The sequence below is a fragment of the Amphiura filiformis genome, chromosome 17 (assembly GCF_039555335.1).
Source record: "Amphiura filiformis chromosome 17, Afil_fr2py, whole genome shotgun sequence".
In the NCBI taxonomy this organism is placed as follows: domain Eukaryota; kingdom Metazoa; phylum Echinodermata; class Ophiuroidea; order Amphilepidida; family Amphiuridae; genus Amphiura; species Amphiura filiformis.
Window position 1 is genome coordinate 50,949,279 of NC_092644.1, and position 18,033 is coordinate 50,967,311.

Genomic DNA, 18,033 nt, shown 5'->3' on the forward strand with positions numbered 1-18,033 from the left:
TAATGACTGAGTTTCTATTATTTGACACAACAATATAGCAAATAGCTGCAACGTCTATGGTTCACATGAAATTGACACTGTACAAAACTGAAATGGAAGTTACAGTCTCAATTGTCCAGATTTCTTTCCTTTTCAATTTATAAATTGCTTAACATTGAATGATCTCATGTGTTGAGCTAGCATTAAATGAGCTGCCTGAAACTTTGGGATCAATGTTTCACTCTTTTTTTAAAGGTGGGATGGGAAGGGAGTAATCTTTACAACTAGATACAACAGAGAAGCATCTAGATTCACCACAGGATCACAAAATGTACCTATATTAAACATAATGCAACAAAGTCACAAAACAGGTGCAAAAGGAGAGATATAGGCTGAAAATAAGTTATAAGACACACTAGTGCAATAATTATCTTTATCAAAATAAATATTTTTAACATTTCAGGGTTAGAATTTGGCAAGAATGGGCTATTCCAATTAAAATCCACACCCCTGTAAACATTTAATATTGAAATAATATATGGTTAATCAAAGAGGAAAGTTTTGCACACTTCATGTTAGAATCCAGTGAAAAACTGAAAAATGATCAAATATCCAGGTAAATTGACCCATATTTCATGGAACTTTTTTGGCTTTCCAAAACCTTGCAACACATTTTCCACTGTTCTGGAATGAAAATGGTTGGATCTGAAAAGATCAAAACTTTTGAATTTGATTGAAATTCTAAAATCTTCCGGGGAGGGGTGGTGGTTTTTAAATGGAACAGCCCAATCTGAGAATCAATTCTCACAAAATTTATCATTAAAGAAAGTATGAACCAAGGCGATTCACAGTAAAAGATTTAAACAATCTAATGATTCCTTTGTGACAAATGTCTAACCCTGAAGTTACACTAACTACAAGAAACATTTAGTATGTGCCTCCTTTAAAGGGTTTAACTCACCATAAACAAAAATACACAAATAATACAAAATTCAACAGCAGAATTACCAACAAACAGGATAAGGAGTAAACTATTCAAAGATTATGAAATATGTAGCTCACACAGGTGAGAGATGAAAACATCACATAAAACGTTTGCAAAATTTAAGCAGAAAGAATGACTGGGTGAGAATACACCCTTTAATAGAAGACACATACACAAATAGCTTGATACAGCAATTCTGACTGTGTGGGGATCTAGTGAATTATGTTCTGAACACAAATTATTATTTCCTTTACAACACTAGAATAATTTGTGATCATAACATTAATACAGTCAGTCTACTCTGAAGTACAAAGTACCGACGCGGACGCAACATTGTGCCGACTTTGAATGGTACGCATACCTGCAGCAGAGACGCGGCACTGCGACTGTTTACGCGCGCATTGTCATTTTGTACTTCAGAGTGGACAAACTGTAGATATCTTACCCTTCCCAGAATCCTTTGCAGCATGATATACCACCTTATTTAATCAAATGAAATGCCCATTACTTTGTACATGTTCCCTTTGTTTTCATGAGAATAGACTGATCATACATGGGTTGATAGTCAAGAAATAAAACATTTTGCAAGATTGGGATGTGCTCTATTCATATCGTTGCACTAGATAGCAAGTCCATACAGGAAATTAAAATGGGAGAAATGCATTATGGGAAGTGTAAGATATCTTTTCTGGGTTTTAATGGCACTACATATTTGGAAAACATGTTCATCTTATTGGGGCAATAAATCACAGTCAAGCATGTGGGTTCTATTGATATATTATGTTATTTCTTCTATTTGTTTGTGTTTTAAATACCCTGTTGGAATAATCTCAGAATTGTTATTTATGCAATTGATTTCAAAATTTCTTTCCCTTTCCTAAAAAATGCAGTGACTTCTACTTGGGCTGCTCACTTGGAACAATCTTATGACTTATCAAACATATCAAAGTAGATTTTAGTTGCAATAACTTCACACAACAAAATCTGTTGAAGACAAAGATAAGTTTGAGCCAAATATTATGGCAACACTTAATTTCAGTTGCTTAGGCACCAGAAACAAATTTGTTCGGTCTTTGGATCGACCATCGATGCTGCTTCGATGCTTGTTATTAATGAACTAATGACTAATTAATCAGAATTAATGCAAAATTTATATTTTTCAATATAAAAACAGGCAAAGATTTATATGTTATCACAATTAATAATGGTTAAATAATTGATTTCATAAATAATAAGGATCGATCATGCATCGATGGTCGATCAAGAGATCAAACTAATTTGTTTCTATTGCCTTACAAGAGCCCCAATCAGTCAGAATTCTAGCATCAATAAATAGCACAGGAGTGATAAAGACAAGGAAAAGTGAGGTTGGCTGGCACAAACTGCAAGCATACATACATCCACACATGCATGTAGCTTACTGACCTGCACCTCGTTTTCAGAGACCTTTTGCGTTTGCAAATCTCTGTGTTGCTCTCCTCTCTCATGTGATTTATCGCTATCCTTCCCCTCCTCAAAGCTGAGTCGCTTGTTGAGGGCCGGTCTGTCGCGTGGAGCGGGCGACATCGGGTTGAAGAGGTTAGCGGGCTGAGTGTTGACGGGTCTGTACATGCATCGGGGATGGCTCTCTTCATAAGGCGCCCCCAAGTAGCTACGTTGATGTTCATTTGATTAGCACGCAAGAAGTTTTTACCTGCAATTGGGAGTGATAAAAGAAAGTAAGCAGTTAATTTACTATCATTACACAACACTTCTAGCAGTTGCCTTGACAACAGTTTTTAATTCATGCAATTTGCATACTATGTGACTGGAGCATGTTTTTGTTAATTTACATGACGGGACTTGAAATAATAATTATAATAATAGTTTCTTGTGGTGGCACCTGTTTTGCTATCACATCAATGCAGCAACTTTAAATGTGTGTGTGTATGTTAGTGCTAGAGCGATTGCTCATTATTCGAAGCTGCTCCTGCGAAATGCAAACTGACATCATTGACGTATAATACTCTAGTAGTTGAACAAACTATAATCAGTTATCAAAGTAATTCTTGAATGTAAGCTGATTTATTCCTTTTGAAGTAATACACACAGAACATTATGCAAAATCTTATTCAACTTAACTGGATTTCATTTTAGGAGTCTAACATTGGGCTATTCCAGGTAAAATCCACACACTTCTGTGGAAGATTGCACTACCATCAAAATTCAAGTTGTAGCTAATGCTCAATCCGGCTGGAAATATTGCTATAGTTTTATGTTAAATTAAAGATGAAAATTCTTGAAATTTAGAAAATCCAGTTAAATTTTGCAATTTGGACTAAAATTTTGATTGGAATTCCAAAATCTTCTGTATACTCGAATTTGGTCTCAATTCCAAAATCTTTCACAAGAGGGGTGTGATTTTCACATGGAAAAGCTCATTCAAATGAGGATCTATGTCAATTATTATCACTTGATTCAGTAACTTGTTTATATTACCAATTTACCATTAACACAAGTGCATATTATTGTTTGTTTTCTTGCCATCTCCCACTCTTTAATTCTTTGCATTATGCAGGTTTATACTTAAGTTTGTGCCTTAGAAGTTAGTTCCATTTTTCATACCTTTTCAATTGTCAAACTATTTCAGCTTTTTTCCGGTTTACTACCCACCTTTGCAATTGATTTTTAAAAAGGTTATCAAAATTAATGATTTTAATTTATACCCATCATCAATGTTTAATCAATTTTTGCAAGATTTTTTTTTAAAACTTCCTGCACAAACATATTCTCTGCTGTTATGTTTATGCTATGCAAATTAGGATGTTCTCAATGTTTCAAGTGTTTATGCAACCCACACCTCCCAGTGGTGTTTCCGCATCCCACATCCCAACGAGGTGGGAAGGTAAATTATGACGTAATACCTGAACACAAATGTGTTACAATTCAAATTTTGGATAAATCACTGGAACCATTTTCTCACATATTTAGCATGGCTTTAGACACTGTATACACTAGGAAAAATTGCTGCAATTTGATTTTAACCTCAAATTCAATTGCATCATAGGAGTACCTTCAAATAGTTTGAGTCAGTGAGTGTTTACACTATCAGCAAATTGAAGTCGTTTTCAAGGAAATTTGAAGTCAACTTGACATGCATGAAAAATGCATTAGCTTGACTGTATGTACTAGCAAAAAATGCAATTTGATAACGACTAAAGTGAATTTTATTGGACTGAATGATGTTCTGATGCAACATTTGATAGTGATTTTGGAAGTCGTAATTGAATAGCGACTGTACATTACACTATACTTGGTGCTGAATTTGAAAGCAAGTAAGTCACAGTTGAATTTCACCTAATTCCTAGTGCAAACAGGATCCTCATGATGTGTCAAGAAAAAGTGAGCCCTTTTTCTGAAGAAGGAAGGGAGAAACTGTTTCAATCTTTCTTGACACAATTAAGCTTAAATTTCATAAAGTTTCCCCACTCTGTAAGCTTCAATATTGGCCCGTGTCTGTCTGGGTAAACACTCTAGTGACACGTTGCAAATTACCCATCAATCAAATGACACCCGTCTTTGTTGCAACAACATTTTTATTGTTTTACCCTTAAAGCCGAGGCAGTTGATAACAACATGATCATATGTGATTTATGAGGCCACTCTTCCTCACTTACTTAGCCTCAACATCTAATATTAATGCCACCAGAAAATTATCAGCAGGATTATGTTTCAAATTTTGAAGTGCTCTAATAAAGTTGTAAGTTTCAAGTGACTCCTGGCTAACAGACATCTCTTGAGGGATAAGAGCCAGCTTATCTGGCATGAGAATGACCATCCATGAAAAACCTGAAAAGTTTGAAAAGCCTGAAAAAGCGTGTGAAATGAGGCTAAAAAGGCCAAAAATGGGCTGAAATGAAAAGAAAGTGCGGAAATTTGGACCACAAATAAACAGGAAATCCTGGTTGATCCATTTGACAAGATTCTCGTGCCTGGTTTATTTGCTCATGTTGGAAGGTCCATATTCAAAGGTTTGCACAGATGTGCAACCAAGTGATTTTTCTTGGCATTATCAAATTGGTTTCATTCCATTGAATCAATTCCCATATCATCTTACATTGTATATTCTGAGAATTACAACCACTTACAAACAAAGAGTCTTACCAAGTCTAAAAAGACCAAAAACATGGAGAAACATATCTGTACAAACCTTATCTCACAAAAGGCTATTCTAGTTGAAATCCATTCATCTCCTAAGGAAAACATGACCTTAACCTTTCACACAGGGAGTGTGAACTTCAAATGGGGTTACCAGAATTTGAAACCTACACTGTGTGAGAGATTACGGCCGTGTCTTCCATTGGGGGTGTATGAATTTCAACTGGAATAGCCAGCCCCATGTGACTTTCAGAAACAACTTTCTTTTAGTTTGAAAAGCTATCACATTTTCTATGCAGTGCACACATCATTAATTTTGATAAAAACCTATATTTGATTAACAAAATGGCTCATTGATGTGCATTCCTTGAAAAATCATGACCACCTTTTGCATCGGTAACTTTGACATTTACACACTGAGCGAGAGCGTCACATTATAACTTTTATACCAAAATTAAATTTCACACATTATATGCACACTTGATATGTACGCATCATCACGCTTCTGTAGAATGGCATATTGACTTATTCACTAGCTTCATATTGTTGAAAACATGAAACTTTCTTAATCAAACATGGCACTATCAGTTCTTTAGAATTAAGGTCTTTCTATTCAATGCCTAGGTTTTAGATGAGTCTCACAAACCAACATTCTGTTCCAGTAAATGACACGTCTCTAAAAACTCGCATCACAGACCATTTTAAAACTTCATGTCTTTTGAAGTAGGGTCGGACGGTCTGGTTTTTTTTTGTTAATGGTTTTCTAATGGTTAAAATTACCCAAAAATAGTAAAACCCTAAAAATTCTGGCAAAATTTTGATTTTTTTAAAAATTTCGAAAATGTTCTGAATTATAGGAAGACACATACAGTTCAATATAAGGAACACTAATATTGCAATAAATTTCAATGGGTTCTATGATATTCTCAATAGGGTTGGAAGGATTAAGCTTAAAATTGTTGAGAAATCTAAAAGCTTTATTTTGATTGGTTACTGAGATGATCATATCATGTAAATAACCAATCAGGGGCTCTGTTAGAAAGGCAGTAGTGCCCATGGGGTTAACTAGGTCTACATGACTCTGTCTCCTGGACACATGCTACATGTTATCATGTTTTGCACACATTAGATCATACACACCAAAACATCATACAATTATGAGGAGTTACTAGAAGCCAATTATAACAACATGTTCAACATCTGGATGTGTTTGGGTTTTTATTACCATGTGACATTTACACACTGACATCAAGTGAGTGCAAAAAAGTTGTATCTAATACTGTACAGATTTATTTTCATAAACATGTAATGAATATAAAAAAAATTGCATCATATTTGATATTTTAGCTACAAGTTCTTGATGTTGGTCCCAGTGCAATTCTGGTTTCTTGATGCACTACTGAAAATTTTATAATTTCTATGATTATTTAATTCACACCAAGTTAGTATATTTTAATGTAATGCTTTACAGTGTCATTGATGATTTGAAGATCATTTCCTTTTTTCAAAGATTTTCAATTTCAGTATTGACTTTCTTTTATTTTTTACTCCATTTTATAAAAAAAAAAACGCTCAAAACCCATTTTAACCCAAAATGATACAAGTCAGGCTGCTTTATTTGTGTGGTTGTACTTCTCAAATAAATCATAAAATAGCTGATAAAATATCTAAAATGGCACTTTCTTGTATGTACTTTTTGTACAGGGAAGGGGAAGAAAAGAATCCCGAAAGCAGGGGCAAAAAATCCTGAAATTAGACAAAAATCCCGAGAAATCACACCCCTGATTAATGACTTTCCAGTGTCATCATCTGTTACCAATTCCACTCACAATAAATAGATTGCCGCACCATTCTCTTTATTTTATGGCATTGTGGCTGCATATAAACAAGCTTCACTTTGATTGAATGAGTCACATTGACCTATAATAAACCAGTATACACCTGATCAGAACATGATCCTTCAGTGTCACTTTGGTTTTCAAATGAAATACATTTGAGAGGGGAAGCAAAGGAAAAGCTGATGTGCAGTTTTCCCCACTTTCATTGGGTAAAATTGTGGTAAAATTAGAGTAAAATTTTGGTGTATATATATATATAGCCTTTACTTTTGTGACTCGATTGTCACAAAACATGCTGAAAATGCATGTTTTTGGCTCTTTTTTTCAAGAAATTGGTAAAATAGTGAACTTTTTCTTTTATCTCCAGTTAGTGCCACAGCAGCTGAAGGGAGTATCCCATTATGATTTGCGCTACCATAATAGAACTGAATGTGCCATAGAAAATGTACACAAAATCCCTCACTTCAACTCTTTGTATACATTTGCTATGGGGCATGCAGATATACTGCAGTGCATGATGGGTTACTCCTTTCAGCTGCTGTGAGTTAGTCCTAAATGAATGATTAGGATCGAGCTATGTTTCATTTTACAGATCTTGATAATATTTTTTAATCCCATAAAATTAGTGCTGTATTTTTCTGGAATGGGAGCAGATAGTGTGTTTTTACTTGGGTTAGCACAGAGATTCAAAACAACAACACATGTCTCTCAAACAAAAAAGAAGCACCTGCTATGTTATCTAGTAACTCATACTGCCTTTTTACTATTGAGGGCAGAGTAACACAAATGTGTTTTCCAGTGCTTACAGCATTAAATCACATGTATTGATTCATGTGTATGTTAATGTATTAAGACAGCCCATTAAGGAACTGTTCATAGCTTATGAAGATGGTTCATTGTAGCATGCGTGTAACAGTTGTGGCAAAATGTTCTCTACCTCCATGCTAAGAAATCAATAAGCACTACTGTTTGATGTATCAGATGTTGCAGGCAAGTGGGCCAACATCATCATAGATCTATAAATAGGATAATTTTATTTTCTTATACTTGCCTCTTCTTAAAAGATAAATATAACATGTGAGCCGTTACAGCGAACGGTACCTTACAGTAATATTTTGGAAGTGGACATTTAATGTGAATTTGGCAGAGAATAAAATAAGCTTTAAAATGATACCATTGTGGTTTCTATTGTGAAGATATGAAGAAAAAAAAGTGAATTTCCTCGTTATCTTCGTAAATTTTTAATCACCAATATCTCAGAACTAGTCTAGCCGACTTAAGGTACCTTTTGCTGTAACAGATCACTATTAACAATTCATTGAGAAGGGAGCCCTTACCTTTATGTCTTGGGAAGATATTTCTTTGCCTCTGTAATTTTGTTCTCCTTTCTATTGTGGGATTATAAAATGTGATCTGAAATAAGAAATCAAGAAAACGCTTGAGAATGAGGAGAAAAATCAAATTGGAATGGAACTTTCACTGTGTTGTACACATAGAGCTTAACTCTGTAGAATCAATCAATCCAATTTCACCTGTCTACAGGTGTGCACTGTGCAGGCCTACTTTAAGTGCAAGAAATTTGCATCTAATATAGCTCCTCTTTTCATATTTACCCTTTGTCGCAACTTAAAGGTGGGTGGTCAGATTTTGTCAGACTTTGTTTCTATCTTACACTGAGGCCTACCAATACAACAATCCATTTCCAAATTTTGTGTTATATTGCTCTAGAGGTGTTATCGACTCATGATTTATAATTCAATACTTCGTCTGGGAAAAAATATGACAATCGACACATGACAACACTCGTAATGAGATCTAAAAAATGCTGAAAAAAGTTGATAGATAAGCTTAAAATCACGCCGATATGAGCTACGATTGCCGACTTCCGTTGTAAACATACTTCCTGGTTCGTTCTACATGTCGGATTTAGGGTCATGTCGACGAAAATATGACAATCGATAACACCTTTATATTGCTCCAGCGGTTTTGATATTAAAACCAAAAACATGCATAAGAAAGCCCCATAAAATAGTATATAATTCTGGTGGTGGTTACCAGTTTATATAACATTTTGTTCACGCCATCTAAACAGTAATGAGGTTAGGTGGGGGATGAGGCTGTTTATCTGGTCACACACCTTTAAAGAACAGTGGTTGCCACACCTTACCATAATCATAGCCCTAATCTCTTAATTCTAACCTAAAACCTAACCCTAATCCTATAATGCAACCCTAATCTCAGGAGGTTATTCAGGAACCTTGCCTACATGTTGCATCACTGAAGAGCAACTTAATCACCTTTATCTCAAAGGCCACTGACTCATGATTAAATACCAGATAGGTTTGAAGTTTGAAGATAGGTACTTCTAAATGAATTACACTGTACACCATCCATTACACATACGGTATCCTCACACTCATATGACAGGTTTGTAGAAGACAAATCATAATTATAAAAAGGGCATCATAAAGGTTTGCATCGATCTAGACTAGCCATGGTAACTAGGGCCTCTGAAGGGAGTCAGTCAAGTCTAGCTAACACTAGCTTCATACCTAGCAGTGTCAGATGTTGACAGGAATACTACCTATGTTGTCAAGAATATCAATGAATGGAGATAGACAGTGTCTGTCTGTGTGACGTCTGCAATACTATAAACCTACAAGTGCCATAGCTGCGCTTAACTGCTATTTATACAACTCAAAGGGATTGAGCAATTACAAGTAAACTGCAGATTGTGCCTCATGTAAATAAAGTTTTGTTTGAATTCATCCCTATTCTTATTTTATCTGGGTTCATCCCTATTCTTATTTTATCTGGGTTAATCATTTAGTGCTCCCTCCAATTCTGTTCTACTCAATGATGACTTGCATAGAATAAGATAAATGTCAGGCGTTATCATTAGGCTTAGAGAAAAAATGCAATTTTTTGACCAAAAATGCGAGATGGCAACTTCAAAATACAAGAAAATGCCCCAAAAATTGGCGGAAAAAATCCCCTCCCCCCCAAAAAATTAACAGCAGTATTTCTTTCTTTCTTGACTCCATAACCAAACAAATAGCTGACGGACTGTCATCAAATATACACAAATATTGTCCTCGTAAATTAGCTTAAAAGGTCAATATACTGAAAGGTTTGAGTAGTAAATAAAGAATATTGTGTTGTTGCTTGGATGTGCCAGAAAATGGACTGTTTTTGTAAATTCAGGCTGGAAAGTCAGATCAAACTTACGCTTTTTTAGTTGCAATAGTTGTCAAATTCAGCAACTATGCGCCACAGAAATAGATTTTTGTGGTAGAAATGAATATTTTAAAAGTGAGAAAAGCACTAAAAAGCGAGATTCATGGCGAGAAAAGTGAGATTGCGTTTTCTCTCTAAGCCTAGTTATCCTGATTGGAACCGACTGTGAGATGTTTGCCATCTCTAAGATGCAGTTGGGAGGACAGCAAAACTTAGTAACATTTGGGCTTGGACCAAGGACTACAAAATCATGTGACAACTCTTTTCAATGGGACATGATATTGTGCCGCTTGGATGATGCTGCATCAAGGTTACGCTTTATTCCCTACTGAGAAGCATTTTCACACAATTACACATAAGTTCTGCAATCCTGTGATGATTCCCAATTTCAGTGAATGGCAACTGAGCAAAGAATAAGCTCACAATTAAATCTTGGCAAATCCAACCAGCACATGGCAACTATACCCTATGCTCCACCTGTTTAATACCTACCTCAGCAAATAACATCCCTTCTGGTTCTAGTTGTAAACAGAGGCCATGACGTTGATTATCTAAGAAGTCTTCTAACCTTAGGAATTTGACAGCACATAATGACCTATAATCATGCCATATGATATCTATTTCTAACTCTCTAGACTGTTGGCAGAAAAGGAAGAGAAAAACAAAATTATTGTTACATGTGTGAATAAGTCTGAAATTCATCAAACACAACTCCAGGCAATCATAATGAATTCAGCTGCATGTTCTGATGTGACATTCAACATCATGTATACTTTATAATAGTAAAGATCACAACAAATAATATAGACACATAGTATGCTAAATTTCCTGCAAAAAAGGAGATCCGTTGATTCAAGCTCTAGGTTAGGGGTTTTCAAACTTGGGGTCACAACCCAAATGGGAGTCATGATTAATTCTTTAGGGGGTTGTCGTCTTCTACTAGTGCGGGACAGAAAACAATTTAGTATTTCTCTCTTGTTCTCAGCCCAAAATTGATACCAAATTTGCATACACATTCCGCCCAAATGATCACTATCATAGAACCGATGAACTGGCTTAACAATTTTTCCCCACATGTTACGCCCTTAGGTCACACCATTTTTTTTGTTTCATAAAATTTGAGTTGCTGGCATAACCATTTGCGAACCGCTGCTCAAGGCAGGTCTATAAATTTTCAAGGAACTAGTATAAGTACATAAAAATCAGAAACTTATCATGTCATTGTGAATTAAGCCATGGGCTATTAGTTATAATGTACACATAGCTTGTGTCCATCTTAATGTGACATAAGATGAATTACTATGGCAAGACATATTTAGAAAGCTCTCAAAGCAACAAGCAATATCTAACTCCTTCATGTAAACTTTCTATATTACTTTGATTATCCTTTCAGAAGATGGATAGTAAGATCCCATGTTAATAATTTACACCTTGATGAGCTGTGGTAAACTACCCGAGAGGTTGCGTCAGCAACCGACACACTAAAGAGCTTAGGTTGAACGCCTTGCGTGTCGGCTGCTTGCGCTATGCGATCGCTAAGTCTGTAAGGGCCACAAACTATGGTAAACCTGATAAAGGAAATGATATGTACACAACTTCTATAATCCAAATATTTTACTGACATTTTACATGTTTCATCCTGTATGCGGAAGTCTTCTCCATCAATGCACCAATCTAGCCACTCTTGTTAACTTGATGCTGTAAATCATATTTATCACACTCTGGGGTTGAGATTAACAGGAGCACAAGTGCAGTGGCTAGGATGGCAGATTACTGAAAAATACTGACGCTATGTCCACATATCAGTCATGATTTCAAAATTGAAAGAAAATAAATCACCCACCTTATCTAATTCTATGCTAAATTTTTGGTCCCAGCACTGATTGCTTATGGCTTTCCATGGGGTCTCGCCTACTCGCTGATTATCTAGCTTCAACATGGCACTAACTTCAGCTGAAAGAACAAATTTATATAGACAAAAATATTGATTAAAATCAAAGATCAAGAACATCATTATGAAATGCTTAGGCAAGACATCTAATTAGTGCCGATAAAGCTATTGGTGCACCGCTGGGGATGATGTTGTTTCCAATGGTAATCCAGCAAATCAAAAAAACTCAAAATGCAATTAAACTATGCATAAGACATGGGTTACATCTTGTGCAGGGTTTAACCTTTATTTTGTACCCTTTTGGCGAGCTGTGTCATGAGAGTTTAAACATAATTGTCTCTAGCAGTACACTGATAGCCTTATCGGCACTAACTGGATGTCTTGCCTTAAACTTCATATTAAAAGTTCAAAGTTTCATCACATTTTGGTCATGATAAGCTCGATATGACCTTTAATTGAAACTATTGCCATCGTTCTGCAAATGTGACCCATCACATCAAAACAGTAGTCGTCTTCAAAAACGTACATTAAGATTTATAACACACTGATGCAGAACATTGATTTTAGGGGATAAATAATTCACTTTTATTATTATATGGGAGGTTTGGGACAAAAGTTGTGAATAAATGTCAATGTCCCAAAAATGATTTCCTTTATAGCTCAACATGAGTTTTATCATGAAACAAGTGAAACAACTCAATTTGTCTGATCAAATCACAATTGGTCATACAAAGTGACACCAAGTGTAATCTGATAGGAAATCACTCAATGTGCTTATCACTGCTATAAGTGTTTCATCTAGTCATTGACAATTTACATTGCTAAGGAAAGGAAGAGAAACTTGACCCATTTAGATTAGAAACCTATTAACATTGATGCCATATTATGCTAAAGGAAGAGAAACTTCCCTATTTAGACCAGAAACACATTAATAATGTTAACATTGATGTTATATGATTTATTTCCTTCCTTCCTCTTTCCATAATTGAACACATATGTATTTATTTTAGCCATACACCCCAAGACTATGCCCAATTAAGAGAAAACATCTATATTTTCTAATCAACTAATGGCAACAAATAGATTTTGTTCCCTTTGTCTGAGTGAGAATAGAAAATTCTGTTCTGTATCATGTGTGTGGTCTTGTAGTACTGAATTAAGGCCAACAAAATGCTAAAACTTTCATTTCATGATTTATTACATCTCAAGATATATTGGGCGAAAGGGCAATATTTCAGTTTCCTAGAATCTCTAGTTTTTCTCTACAATGTTAATTTTCACCAAATATTACAATTTTTTTCTTAAAACTGTATAAAATGTACCGACTTAACACAAACACTATGTGTCACATTAATTTATGGCACCATCTATGTTTCTGAGTAAATAACACTTAGGAACAGAAACAGTGACCGATTTACAAAGCCAACCAGTGAATGTGTTGACTTTGTATGGTTTCAATTATGTTCCATGTACAACGATGAACTTTCTCTATTTAACTAACCAGTCACTTTTAGTTCTTTGTGACTATTATATTTGAACAGTACAAAGTTTGCAATTCCCTAGATAATATTGTCTTCATGTCAAATTACAAACTTTGAACACAACCAAATTTATGCTTAGAAACCGCAAGTTAATAATCTTAATTCAAGATGATAATGAAAACAATGGGCTATTCCAGTTGAAATCCATACACCCCCTATGGAAGACATGACCTTAATCTTCCACACAGGGAGTGTAGATTTAAAATGGAGTCACCCATTCAGGTAACCCCGCATGAAGATTAAGGTCATGTATTTCATAGTGGGAGATTAAGGCCATGGCTTTCAAAGGGGGTATGTATTTCAACAGGAACAGCCCAATGACAGTTACAACATTGCACATACAATTTAGCAAGCCTAAAAGTCAAAGCAACTTATATACAATTGTAAGAAGATATGGCAATACATGAAGGTTTATTAAGGGAATAGGCCAAAATGTATGCTTTGTGGGTTTGTGGTATAATCAAATGCAGTAAACCTTTGACGAGCGTGACTGCCATGATGTTGCAAATTCGTAGCTGACAACGCGTACGGCGCACAGTTCATTCATAAATTTCCACTCGGCAACAGCAGATCGCCTCAGCAGCCAATCAGAGACAAGTGCGTCCAACACAGTAAATGCGTGATGTATGCTTAAAATGCGCACTAGTCAAACGTTTACTGCAAACGATTATAGCAAACTACATTTTAGTAATGTTTCTTTTCCCGACACATTAGCATCCTTTCATCAGCAGAATTTAGATTACAACCTATTTCATAATAACATAATACTATTATATTCAGTCCTCCTGTGGCTCTTCCTAACATTTAACAAAGTAGTTTGCCCTAGATAAAACAAACAGAAAATTGCCCGGGTTACTTGTCATTGTGTGGCTAACAAGATCAGGATATATGCATCTTATAGTTGCTATATTACAGTCTGCACAATAATAAGGTACTTGATGCTTTATAGGGATTCTTCTTGGTCTTTGTTTATTGACATCTTTAACCCCATGAGAACTACCTGCCTATTGGTCAAAAAGGAGTTTTCCTTATCAATTGGACAAATCAGCAACATTGTTAGAATAATTTCACCACACAAAATAATTGGGGTAAATTATTTGCAAAGCTCCATTCTGATTGGTGATTAAAATGAAGATATCATGCAATTGACCAATCAAGAGGCAATGTTAGATCGGCAGGTAGTACTCAGAGGGTTAATGAGGTAAACCCTGATCAGTGTAGATTCATTCTGTGTTATTATCTTATCTATTATTTAAGAAGTGCTGACTGAAAATTATTACAGAGAAGATTAAAAGATGTTTTTAAAAAGACAGTAAAATCGGTACAAATAATTCTGACCAAAAAAATGTCACAAATGTAAACATCAATCTATTACACAAAACATACCTCATGCCTGACCATGTCTTTCATGCAGATTTGTGTTCAGGCTAAATGGTCGTGTTTGTGTTAGCGTTTGTGACCCGTAATTATAAACTAGGTCATCTGTAAACGAACAGCAACCGTCTTCAGAAAACTTGGATTTGAAAAGGTTTACTCTGTTGCCGCACAAACCGGCCACAACATCAACCCCCTGAGCACTACCTGCCGATCTAACATTGCCTCTGATTGGTCGATTACATGATATCTTCATTTTAATCACCAATCAGAATGGAGTTTTGCAAATAATTCATCCTCATTTTTTTGTGTGGTGAAATTATTCTAACAATGTTGCTGATTGGTCCAATTGATAATGAAAACTCCTTTTTGACCAATAGGCATGTAGTTCTCATAGGGTTACAATGTTAAGAACAAAGCACTGAACAAAGTTAATCCTTTGAGTGGAAAAAATTACAGATAAGAACAGCAACTTTCTGTGGCAAACATAATGTGTCTTAAAGTTTAGTTGAATTTTGTAAGCAAAGTCTTGTAGCAATTGGTTCCCTATTTTATTGTGCATTCTGTATTTAGTGCTGGGTTTTTCCTTCCTTTCAGGAGGTTCACTCAAGTTACACATTTGGCTAATAAATTGACATATCCAGTGTCAAAAGTTCGAACACATTTTTCGAAATTTTGCTACACTGAGGAATATTTGAGCTTGCTACTGGAACATATTTTTCTAAATTTTGTCACACTGAGGAATATTTGAGCTCGCTACTAGAAACTTGACATACAGATTTGGTTAATTTTCACATATGCCTAATCAAATTTACATATCCAGTGTCAAAAATTCCTACACAAATTTCCCTTTGCATCTCTAAGGATATTTGAGTTTGATACTAGAAACTTGATGTACATTGACGATATTTGAGCTTGCAATCATCTTCATTAAGAGAAAGTCAAGTTTCTCTTGACTTTGAAAATGGCTTTGTTTTATCACATGAGGTCATAAACAAGCTCAGAGAATCAAATGTTGCAATTTGTCTGTTGCATAGTCAGATGATATTGCTAGGAGGTCAAATGAGAAACCTCCTACAACTTACAATTGACAAAAAAGAAATGAATAAGCTGCACATAAATCAGTTCCTTCTGTTTTTCAATGGTTTCATGTGTTCACATTTGACACCAAGAACTTGATTGCTTGAGCTATAAAATGACAACATTTGACATGTTAGGTTCAAGATTACCTGGTAACACTAGCACACATGGAGACATTCATGTTGAAAATATCTTAAAATCACAAGTTCTGACTAAATTTCATGAGCAGAGTTGTCACTAGGGTGATATTCAGTAGCGGTTTAAAAAATATAATTAAAACATAACCAACTGAACAACCTGCTCTCTAAAAATGGTGAAAACAAGCCTCTTTTCAAAATGTTTGACTAAAATTTACAGTTTCAGAAAATGTATTCTTTTGCTTAAAGAAATGATCTACCAATTGCATGAAGTAAGAAAAGTAGATTTATTTCATTTGTGAAAGTTTTGGAATAAGTATTTGACATTTAAGTCTCTATTAGACTGACCACTGAGAATGCTGTAACCTTCAGTTTCAATCAGTGTTTGGCTTGAAGCAAATGTGCATTTTAATTAATACTGCACAGCTTACAGATATAGAGAGCATTCATTTTTGTTAGTTAGTGGCCAATTCAAGGAATGAACACTGATAAATGAACTATTGAATGAGATACCTCGTATCATGCATTATAAATAAAACATTATATACCTGGTATTTTAAAACATTATATATTGTGGTCTTTTGTTTCTTTATGGATCCCCGGTCTGCAAGCTATCGGCGTGTCCTAGTGGGGATGTGTGTGTACAATCTTTTGTTAATTCTGTTGTATTTTAATGATATACCACTTTGACATTAAAACAAGGTGATATTAATTCAACTTACTTGAAAGATCATCACTCTGGCTTCCTTCCTTCCTTGAGTCCTTCTTACTGGCTCTTCCATGGAAGGAAGATTTGCCTTTGAAATATATACTGCTTTTTTCATGCGGACTATAACCTGGTAGGTTTTGTGATTTATTCCTATTAGGTATATTTTCCCTTAGATCTTGGCACCCCATGAGTCGTACTTCTAACCTCCCTGTCAGGGCAGCTGGCTTTGGTAGAGTGCTGTAAGACTGTGTAGAGAGAAGAGAAAAAAAAAGAGATTCAGATGTGTTTGATAGTAGAGAGTAGAGAGGTGAACTTGTACTAGAGATGTGAGACATGAAACTGACGTCATCAGTTTATGTGACCCCTTTGCTTTTTAAGGAATCGGCAGCCATTTGCTGAGGATTTGAACTCCAACTTTCAAGTTCAGAGAAGTCAAGTTTCCTTGAATACAACAGCCATTTGCTGAGTTACTATTTAGGGCTGTCATTTTCTTTGGAAGGGGGGTCATGAATATACCAGGGTCATTGAATTTTTACACCAAAAATAGAGGGGGGGGGGTAAAAGTATTAAGGGCTGGTGACATAAAATATTTGACCTCAAAACAAATTCTTTTAACTTACATTCAAAATGTATAACAAGCATCATATCAGCCCATTAAAAAAAGTAATATATGTAATAAAATATAAAATTAACAATAAATATTAATACAAGGTAACACACAGCAATACATGTATATCACGTTTTGCGCCTAAACTCTTCATCTGTAACCCTTATAATTGCTAACTGCAAACAAAGAAGGCATCATTTCAATTTGCCGCAGACTTTAAAATTCAAAGTTTTATCAATATATCCCTATCATAATGATGTTAATGGGGTCACAGGTCAAACATTTGTAAGTTCTTCATTCAAAAACAAAACTACTGTGGGAGGACTATCCCACTGCTATTATGAATCACTCATATAATTTTCAATTGGTTGTAAACATCAGTTTACACAGAAAGCCTTGACAACAACACTAGCACATGTTTACTTTTCAGAAAAACAGGAAATACTTGACTACTCTTCTATATATAGTAAGGCTATCACTTACAATATTTTGACATATATTGCTAGATTTGCTACTAT

General features: G+C 35.1%; 1 protein-coding gene across 1 annotated transcript in view; it reads right to left on the reverse strand.

Annotated features, from left to right (window-relative positions):
* Window positions 1–18,033, reverse strand: part of LOC140137930 (serine/threonine-protein kinase N2-like) — a 111,566-nt gene that overhangs the window by 18,925 nt on the left and 74,608 nt on the right. The window contains 6 exon segments of the mRNA XM_072159735.1: window positions 2,390–2,547; window positions 2,550–2,657; window positions 8,277–8,352; window positions 10,669–10,812; window positions 12,020–12,129; window positions 16,922–17,153. Of these exon segments, the coding sequence (XP_072015836.1) occupies window positions 2,390–2,547; window positions 2,550–2,657; window positions 8,277–8,352; window positions 10,669–10,812; window positions 12,020–12,129; window positions 16,922–17,153 (828 nt within the window).